This window comes from Triticum dicoccoides, chromosome 2B (assembly GCF_002162155.2).
Source record: "Triticum dicoccoides isolate Atlit2015 ecotype Zavitan chromosome 2B, WEW_v2.0, whole genome shotgun sequence".
Classification (NCBI taxonomy): Eukaryota; Viridiplantae; Streptophyta; class Magnoliopsida; order Poales; family Poaceae; genus Triticum; species Triticum dicoccoides.
The window spans coordinates 92,123,608-92,134,257 of NC_041383.1; the positions used below are offsets into that span (position 1 = coordinate 92,123,608).

The 10,650-nt window shown below is 47.6% G+C and overlaps 1 protein-coding gene across 1 annotated transcript; it reads right to left on the reverse strand.

Moving 5' to 3' along the window:
* Nucleotides 1-5,462: 5,462 nt before the first annotated feature.
* LOC119362315 (zinc finger RNA-binding protein-like) lies at nt 5,463-10,236 on the reverse strand. The gene is made up of 2 exons (XM_037627512.1): nt 9,738-10,236; nt 5,463-6,366 (listed from the first exon to the last, which is right to left on the reverse strand). Exons 1-2 carry the CDS (start codon nt 10,152-10,154, stop codon nt 5,749-5,751), a joined length of 1,035 nt encoding a protein of 344 aa, XP_037483409.1. The 5' UTR covers nt 10,155-10,236; the 3' UTR covers nt 5,463-5,748.
* Between the last annotated feature and the right edge of the window lie 414 nt (nt 10,237-10,650).

Here is a 10,650-nt window from a genome sequence, read left to right on the forward strand (position 1 = left end):
ACCCGCCGCAGGGAGAGGGTGAAACAGCGCAGCCCCGTCGCTTATTTGGAGGCGTGCGTTGGCCGAGTCGACGGAGGAGCGCATGCCATCGGAGCCGGCGGCGCGATTTGGCGGACGGGGCAGAAGATCTCTGACGCACCCCTACCTGGCGCGCCAAATGTCGGATTACGGGTTCCGCAAACCCTTGAGAGGTTCAAACTCTGGGGTGCATGCGGAAATCTCAACCTACCCAGCCTGCCTACTCGCGAGTCTCCTAAGCCTAGCGCGACGAGCTCGAAGAGACAGAGACACAACAGTTTATCCTGGTTCGGACCACCTTGCGGTGTAATACCCTACTCCAGCGTTTTGGTGGATTGCCTCGAAGGGCTGAGGATGAACTAGTACAGTGGATCAACTCGCCTCAGGAGGTGAGGTGTTCTTTTGCTCAAGAGAGCTGGTGAGGTAGTCGGGTGAGAATGGATCCTCTCTCCCAGTCCTTAACTAGATGCCTCTCTATGGTGGTGGCTAAGTCCTATTTATAGTGGCCTTGTTCCTCTTCCCAAATGTAGGCGGGAAGGGATCCCACAGCATCCGGATTTGAAAGGGGACAAGTAGTACAGCTTATCCTGACAAAAATAGTCTTCACCTGCGAAAAGCCCCTAGTCGTGACGATGCGGTGGGCTCGGTGATGATCTCCGTCCTACCGTCCTGGTGGTATTGGTCTTGTTGCATCAGAATGGAAACCTTTGGCTGATCCCTCGGGACTCCGCGCCTGTGGCTTGCCTCTCTTGCACCAAAGAGGAAACTGGCGCTCTGCACCCGCGTGGCCTTGGTCATCATGGCTCATGTCAGCTGAGCCTCGTGAGGTGCACCTTGCATAGATCTCTCTGCCCCTCGGGAGCCAGCCTAAAGAGGCCGATCCCTTCGGGGTCTTGGCGTCGTCCGCCTCGCGAGGCTTGGCCCCTCGCGAGGGTCTTAAGCTGTTGATCTAGAAGTTGGGCCATACTAGGCCGTCGATGGAGCCACGTGGTGGGACGCAGGCAGGCAAGTCTTGATACCCCCATATCCAGGACGCTGACAATTGCAGTAATCCATGTAACACAGCTAGCTACTTGCAACAAAAATTGGTATATATGATCGTACCCTGCTACCAACGTCTATAGACATGAGCTGCATCACGTCAGAGCGACGGCGGCCCAACTGCTTCAAGGTGTGATGCGTTGGAGGCCGACAGCTTTAGTGATGCTACGCCGACATGCTTCGATGGTCATGGCGATGGCATGACGGCATGCTTCGCACATCGGTGGTATGCTTCATCGGCCGTGTCGATGCTGGGACGACAGCCCAGCTGCTTCATTGATGTTGTGGTGACATGCTTTGATGGCTGTGATGTGCTTTGATGGTTGCGGTGGTGCTACGATGGCAACCTAGCTACTTCAATGATGTTGCGATGGCGTGTTGTGACAGAGGCTTGACCGCTTCAACGATGTTGCGATGACATTCTTCAACGATGTGGCGATGGTACGACGGCGTGCTTCGCACAACGGCGGTGTGCTTTGGCAACCTCGGTGTTGCTGCGATGGCATCCCATCTTCTTCGTTGATGTTACAATGACATGCTGTTCGTGGTGTGCTTTGACAATTGTGGAGATGCTACGACGGCAACCTGGCTACTTTAATGATGCTGCAATGACGTGCTGCAACGCCCGCAACGAGTGCTTCGATAGGAGTGACGATGTTACGATAGAAACCCGACTGCTTTGATGATGTTGCGATGTCGTCCTTCAACGGCCGTGACGATGTTACAACCAACCGCGATGGTGGTGTGCTTCAAATGGTCGCAGACGACAACATGCTTTGACGACCACGATGTGAAGGAAATATGCCCTAGAGGCAATAATGAAGTTGTTCTTTTATATTTCTTTATATCATGATAAATGTTTATTATTCATGCTAGAATTATATTAACTGAAAACTTGATACATGTGTGGATACATAGACAAAAACTGTGTCCCTAGTAAGCCTCTATTGGATTAGCTCATTAATAAAAGATGGTTAAGTTTCCTACCATAGACATGTGTTGTCACTTGATGAACAGGATCACATCATTAGGAGAATGATGTGACGGACAAGACCCATCCGTTAGCTTAGCATTATGATCGTTCAGTTTTATTGCTATTGCTTTCTTCATGTCAAATACATATTCCTTCGACTATGAGATTATGCAACTCCCAGATATCGACAGAATGCCTTGTGTGCTATCAAACGTCACAATGTAACTGGGTGACTATAAAGATGCTCTACAGGTATCTCCGAAGGTGTTTGTTGGGTTGGCATAGATCGAGATTAGGATTTGTCACTCCAAGTATCGGAGAAGTATCTCTGGTCCCTCTCGGTAATACACATCATAAGAAACCTTGCAAGCAAAGTGACTAATGAGTTAGTTGCGGGATGATGTATTACGGAACGAGTAGAGACTTGCCGGTAGATTGAACTAGGTATGAAGATACCGACGATCGAATCTCGAGCAAGTAACATACCGATGACAGAGGTATCTCTTGTCATTAAGGTTCGACCGATAGAGATCTTCGTACAATATGTAGGAGCCAATATGAGCATCCAGGTTCCGCTATTGGTTATTGACCGGAGAAGTGTCTCGGTCATGTCTACATAGTTCTCAAACCCGTAGGGTCCGGACGCTTAACATTCGATGACGATTTTGTATTATATGAGTTATGTGATTTGGTGACCGAATGTTGTTCGGAGTCCTAGATGAGATCACAGACATGATGAGGAGTCTCAAAATGGTCGATAGGTAAAGATTGATATATAGGACAATAGTATTCGGACAGAGGAAGTATTTCGGAGAGTACCGGGTACATGTCGGGTCACCGGAAGGGTTCCGGGCACCCCCCGGCATATATATGGGCCTAATGGGCCAAGAGGGGAAACGTAGCAGCCAGCAGGGGCTGCTATGCTCCCCATATGGGCTGCACCAGAGGAGAAAGGGATGAGGGGAAGAGAGAAGAAGGGGAGGGATTCGGCATCCCCCTTCCTTACCTCCTCCCTCCTCTTTCCTTCCCCTCCGGTGAAAAAGGAAAGGGGGGCCGAATTGGGGAGGAACCCCAAGTAGGATTCGGCCTACTTGGGGCGCCCCCCTTGGCTGCTCCCTCTCCCTCCCAACTATATATATGAGGGGGGGAGGCGCCTAGAACACACAACAACATCTGTTAGCCGTGTGCGGCGCCTCCCTCCACAGATTACACTCTCAGTCATATTCCCGTTGTGCTTAGGCGAAGCCCCGAGAGGAGCACTTTACCATCACCATCACCGCGCCGTCGTGCTGACGAAACTCATCTACTTCCTAGACACTTTGCTAGATCAAGAGTTGGAGGGATGTCATCGAGTTGAACGTGTGCAGAACTCGGAGGTACCGTACGTTTGGTGTTTGATCGGTCGAAACAAGAAGAAGTTCGACTACATCAACCGCGTTATCAAACGCCTCCGCTTTCGGTCTACGGTGGTACGTAGGCACACTCTTCCCCTTTCGTTGTTATGCATCTCCTAGACAGATCTTGCGTGAGCGTAGAATTTTTATTGAAATTGCATGCTAAGCTCCCCAAGAGTGGCATCCGAGCCAGGTCTATGCGTAGATGATATGCACAAGTAGAACACAAAGATTTGTGGGCGGTGATCGTCATACTGCTTACCATCAATGTCTTATTTTGATTCAGTGGTATTGTTGGATGAAGTGGCCCAGACCAACCTTACATGACCACGTTCATGAGACTGATTCCACCGACAGACATGCAACTAGTTTTGCATAGCAGTGGCTAGCGGGTGTCTGTTTCTCCTACTTTAGTTGAATCGAATTTGATTGCGGTCGGTCCTTGTTGAAGGTTAAAACAGCAAACTTGATAAATCACCATTTTGGTTTTGATGCGTAGGTAAGTATGGTTCTTGCTAGAAGCTCGTAGCAGCCACGTAAAACTTGCAACAACAAAGTAGAGGACGTCTAACTTGTTTTTACAAGGCATGTTGTGATGTAATATGGTCAAGACATGATGTGATATACGTTATTGTATGAGATGATCATGTTTTGTATAAGTTATCGACAACTGGCAGGAGCATTATGGTTGTTTTTTATGGTATGAAATGCAAACGACATGTAATTGCTTTACTTTATCACTATGCGTTAGTGATAGCTATAGAAGCAATAGTTGGTCAGACGACCACGACGCAATGATGGCGATCAAGGTGTCGAGCCAGTGACGATGGAGATCATGACGATGCTTTGGATATGGAGATCAAAGACACAAGATGATGATGGCCATATCATGTCACATATTTTGATTGCATGTGATGTTTATCTTTTATGCATCTTATTTTGCTTAGTACGACGATAACATTATAAGATGATCTCTTAACTAAATTTCAAGGTATAAGTGTTCTCCCTGAGTTTGCACCGTTGCGACAGTTCGTCGTGTTGAGACACCACGTGATGATCGAGTGTGATAGACTCTATGTTCACATACAACGGATGCAATACATTTTTGCACATGCGGAATATTCGGGTTAAACTTGACGAGCCTAGCATGTAGAGACACGGCCTCGAAACACTGGAGACCGAAAGGTCAAACATGAATCATAATTATGACCTAACTAAGATGACTGAGAATTTTTTTCTACGATTATACGTTCATTGCACGTAGTCCTGGCCATGGGAAGCCCGGCCCGACCCGGGCCGGGCTCGGGCCTAGTTTTTGAGCCCGAAGGCCGGGCCGCGCTGGGCCCTGGCCCTTGTTTTTGCATTTTTCTGAAGGTTGGGCCGGGCTGGGCCGGAGCCCGACGGGCTTTTACATGTTCGGGCCGGGCTCGGGCCCAGAAACACATGCTCGATGGCCGGGCCGGGCCGGGCCCGGGTTTTTTGTGTCGGGCTTGGCCCGGCCCGGCCCGAGGTTTGGCCAGGTATAATTGCACGTGCATATTTACTATGTAAAAAAGGAACCAACGGGACCACTAGACACAATAGGTGGACATGCTACTTCGCGTGCTAGACAGAGAGGCCCTCCACACGCGCTCGACGCCACACGATCGCGTGCGATCAGACGGTGGCCGACGCGGCTGATGAAGCCAAAAATCATCCGACTGATTTTAAACATTTTCCATTTTTTTAAGCTGTCTAACCCTAAGTTGCTCGGTCCACTCGTCCCAGCGGGTCTTCATGCTACACCAAGGATGACAGCAATCCCTCAAAAAAAAGTTAAAAAGACAAGGATAACAACAGTACTGCCGCCCATGATCACCGATTCCTCCAACTTCTGCCTGAGCACCTGAACTGAACTACAAACACGGTATAACTAACATACTCCGTTAACTTCTGCCTGAGCACCTGAACTGAACTACAAACACGGTATAACTAACATACTCCGTTTCTGCGGCGCACGGTTCCGAACCCAAGCCATGAAAACATTACAGAAGAACTCAGATAGCAAAATCACCACAACATTCATCAACAGACACAAAATACATAACAATATTCGCCACCAGCATCCGCTGCTAATTCGCAGCAGGCAGAAGTCTGAAGCAATTTTCCGGCGTTTCTACAGCACAACACAAGGGGGGACACTGGAACTGCAACAGAGACTAAGCTAGCCTACCAAACAACGGAAAAAGACATGGGTTTTTGAATGCTGGTTTCTGTTGATCCTCTGGAAGGACAGGAAATAAAGACCGGGAGAACGCCGAGAGAAGAGCCACTCTCGTCGTCTCAGGCGACATGCTGAAGCTGCACTTGCTGCTGCTGCTGCTGCTGCTGCTGCTGCTGCTGCTGCTGCTTCTGCTGCTTAAGTACATTGGCCTTGTGCTTCTGCCCGGCCAGGTGGAACTCGTAGACCTTCTGGCTGTTGACGACGACGTTGCACGCTGTGCAGATCTTCATTTCGCCATGAGCCGCTCCAGCCTCGATCACCCGCCTCTTCTTCACCTCCAAGTCTGCTGGGGATGCGTTGGAGCTCTTGTTCTTCTTTGGCTGTACAGCCGGCACCACGCCATCAGCAGTGGCGGCGGCAGCAGGAGGTGCTGTGTTTGCTGCAACACCGCTGTTCGGAGGCTTTGCTGGTTGAGGCGTGATCGCGTCTTGTAACTTCTGCAGATTCTTCTTGTGCTTCTGACCTGTTTTATGGATCAAGAGAACCTCCATGGTGTCGCACTGGATCTTGCAGACTTCACAGAGTAATGGCTGCACAACCTTTGGAGTTTTCTTCCTGAAACTCCTCCGAACGTTTGTCGGCAGAGGATGTCCAAAATGGGCATTCCACTGAGCATGATGCATGACCGTGGCTGCAGCTGTTGGTGCCACTCCGTTTGGAGCTTTCGCAGCTGCTACCTATGGAGACAATGTTGACACCAAGTTAATATAGAGAGATGAGAAATATAGTATATGAAAGCTAATTAGCAGATACAATTAAGGTGAACTGAACAGAAGATGTGCCATACAGTTAAGGTAGGAAAAAAAGATCTTCATACAATTAGTTAGTGCACATGTGAAATCCATGTCACCGTGTCAAGCATGGTTATACACAAAATACACATTAAATGGAGGCCAGTATATTTTAGGGGCAGCACCAAATTTGATATATAGCCACCCAGTCTGATGAATGGATGGTGACAGTATTGGATCCATTTTCCATGTATATCTTACACTGAACAAGCTCTATCCAATACTACTATTTAAATATGATGATGCGGATGACAACATATTATACCCACATACCAATAACACCTGCGCATACACATATCATGCCCTCAGCTATGTATCAAGAAGGTAAAGACTTGGCAACAACCACCTCCTATACCAACAGCTGTGCCTCGGCACAAGAAAAGTAATGCAGCACTGGGAGCACCATGACAGTACAGAAAGACTAAGGCAGACCATGCCGCCCATTCAGATCAGAGATAAAGTTGGAGTAGGATCTCTTAGTCGACACCAGCAAATTTACACTCCAAGCACAACATGCGTCTGTGGAAACTGTCCACCTTTTGGTACGGTGGATCTGAGGCACAGAGTTTGATATGAACCATTGCTGTTCTCGAATTTGAACTTGGCAAGAAAGTATGTAAAATGAAGTTCAGATAGCATGTACTGAAAATTGATGTTTCTGCTAACAACAATGAAGCAACAGCCAATATGATCACTTGGCTAAACTCAATCAGAAAACGTGCAGGCTGGAGTTAACTGAACGTAAATAGAACAGATAAAGGGAAGCAACTCTCCCTCAAAAACCTGAGACAAGCACTGACAGACCGACTAAGGATTTAGACTACATGGGCGATATCTGGCCTGGTGACTGTGGGATAGAAACCACTGCCCACAATGTATGCCCTTGTGAAGTATTATGGCGCACTCGCACTCTAACTTGTCCTTGCGGAGCTGCGTATGGCACCTCGGTTGTAGATGGGATGCATGTTGAAGTCAATGTTAGAACTGGGATCAGATTCCTTGACGAAACAGGAGGAACAACAAAAGTTTGTTGTCACTGCAAGGGTAGCACTCAAGTGTATATGGCTAGTAAACAATTAGTGTTTGTCTTGTGGCTAGATGTACATTGTATGCTTAAATAGGGTTGAGTCCTGATAGTTAGTTCTCCTATATAGTCCTTCGGGGTTATTGCAAATTTGAAATACACTCAATCTATTTGTGTGTCTTTCAAGAATTAACAGTCATCAAACTCTCAGAAAATAACAACCACCAAGGCTCCAAACAAGGATATTCAAATTAGAGGGCCTTTGCTTGATCCAAATATAGGACTCAGAGCATGAGAACCTTTATTAATAATGAAATTGAGCCAAAATGGGAAAAATATGTTAATCTGTACCAGGCTTTCACATCCTCCAGGATGCGGAATTTCAGCTTCGATTTTTTTTCCAGTTTTGACATGACAAGGACAAAGATCAACTATCAAGCAACATAGATCAAAAAGTAACGAAACAGACTAAGGTGAAATTATGTCTATGGCAAAACCAACATGAAAACAAATGAATGCTGCCAAGTTACAGATTGAACATACCCAAGAATGGAAGTGGGCAAAGAATTGGATATCAGTACTCAATAGACCTGATAATTGCAGGCCACAATGTTCTCAGCAGAAACAAGTAATGAATTTTACTGAATTGAATAGGCAAAATTAGGTCTGAACATGCAAATGCCCACTTGGTTTCTACAGAGGAAGAACGAAACGAAGTGGCCGGGGGTGAGGAAAACTCGAGGATGCAGCCATGCAGGCGACCACTTTATTTCAATAAAAGTCAATTTTCAACATGCAGATGCTCACTTTGAAACAAGATATATACACTAGCACTACAATTGAGTTTGCACATTTAGGATAAGGGTTTCCGTGCATCAATAAATGAATGGATGGAACCAATCCAGGTCCTAAGGCCTAAGAACACTAAATGTGCAAGTTATCATCATCCAATATTCTCTCAGCTTATAGTTAGAAAACTCTCTGTGCCCCAACCCCCAAAATACTCCTACTTGCTTTCATCTCCATCCCCAGCTTGCCATGAGACAGACAGCCCTTTGAAGGCAATTTTCCATCACGGCAAGCTCTACAAAAGTATTATGATGTTCCATCATTACTTAAGATGGTGTGACCTATTCCATAATCAATAACTTTATTATTGGAAGAATTTTAACCAAGTACGGGAGAGAAGGGTCACTCCAATTCTTTTTTTCCACACGGATACACAAATGCATCCTTATCATGATTTTCTTTCCAAAAGCCATGCCAAAGTGATGAAATCATATGTGCTCTTTTCACCCAAATAGAAAGGAGCACAGGTTAGGACGTTGCCCTCAAACTAAGGTATACATGGTAAACATACACAAATGATTTTCATTCCCTAAGCTATGTCAAAATGGTGAAATCACATATGCTGTACTACTAGCCCAGGTCTTCAACAAAGCAGGCAGTCACCTGCTTTCTAATCACACTCATTGGTCTGCCGCACATCATAATTACTTAAATCTACAACAGTTCCAACTAAGTTGAAAATACAACAGTTCCAAGTAGGTTAAAAATGTCCAAAGTTCACATCTGCTGAGGTTAACTTTCAGTTGCATTTCACCAATATTAACTAATATTTTGATTAGAATCCCTATTAAAACAAGCAAGGTTTCATTCCAACTCTTGCTTTTCTATTCTTTCGTCAGTTTACACATAAAAAGATGACACGTTATCTTTCGGTCACAATTACCAATCATGACTTACATTTCAATGAAGCCCCTAGTAACTGATCAACTTTGATATCTGACAGCACCAAAGCCTAGGCATGGCTCCTTGCAGGCACAAAAGGATTTGATTAAAGAACTTCTCATGGTCAAGATTTAACAAATCTACCAGAGTGATATCCTTTTTGCTTGTATGTCAGCCAGTCTGCCAGTTCAAGATGCGGGTGAGCAATTTCCAAACCATTTCAATTTTCCAGTTAGTCTGGAATGTTTTGTGATTTTTACAGTGCGACGATTCCCAAACCTAGAACTCATAAAGCCAGAAGGCAGCAATCGAGTTATCTAGTATTATGGCTACCTTCACCAACTATATCTATGCCAAGAACAATCGATTCGACAGCAGTGAGGCCCGATTGGTAACCATGCCCCCTTATCTGACGAACCCCTAAAAAATCCACCTAAATCCACCACACTCGGAACGCATACAGAGAAATATGTACCAAATCGGAAACAGTGAGCGCACTGACCTGGGCGTAGCGTTGGGGATCGAACCCGAAGTGCTTCACCGCCTCTCTTCCAGCCGCCGCGGCCGCCGACGCCGCCGGAGCAGTCTGAGCCGCCGACGGGGCCTGAGAGGCCTCGCCGCCGGTGAAGTAGTAATCAGCGAGGCCGCTTCCCCCATCCGTCGCCGGGGCGCCGTAGTAGTGGTACTGGCTGGTGTACGGGTTGTACTGCGCCCCCGTGATAGCCTGGGCGGCAGGGTTGGAGTAGTAGTAGGAGGACTGGGCGGCGGAGGCGGGGGTGGGGGCGGAGGGGGCGGCGGCGGCGGGATCGGGGTAGTGGTACGCCGGGTAGGCGTAGGCGTAGGGGTAGCCAGGAGGGTAGGTCGCACGGGGATCGGCGGCCTGCGGCGCCGCGGCGGCGGCGTGAGCGGCGTAGTCCATGGCGGCGGTGAGGGCGCGATGCGGTCGATGGGGTGCGGTGAGGGTGCGACCGTGTGCGATCACCGTGGCGTTCGGGTGCACGAGGGACCGAACCGTATCGGGTTCTCTCGGGCTAGCCAAGGAGTTTACGGAGTAACAAAATACAAGTTATACATAACAAAAATAATATTATTAGAACGAAATATGTATGTGGCAACCGTGTGGCAGATTGCAAAACTGCCACCCCCATCCAGCGCCGTGAGATCCGACCGCCCTCCTGATTTCCTTCCTTTCCCGCACGTCCTCCCCGACCGCCCCGATTTCCTTCCTTTCCCGCACGTCCTCCCGCACACCTGATCATGCCTTCCTAATTGTTGTAATCATGCCCCACGCGTTTTCCCGATTTTCAGGCAAAAATAATGCTTGGATTGGGATTTGATCTCTGGTCTGCAAGTAATCAACGAAGGGAGCTAACCACCTCACCTAGCTATGACACTCATTGTTGAACAAGCTAAGG

Coding starts and splice junctions, on each gene's coding strand:
- LOC119362315 (XM_037627512.1), bottom strand. CDS start 10,154: ATGGACTACGCCGCTCACGCCGCCGCCGCGGCGCCGCAGGCCGCCGAT. Junction 6,367..9,737: donor ATCCCCAACGCTACGCCCAG/GTCAGTGCGCTC, acceptor TTGTCTCCATAG/GTAGCAGCTGCGAAAGCTCC.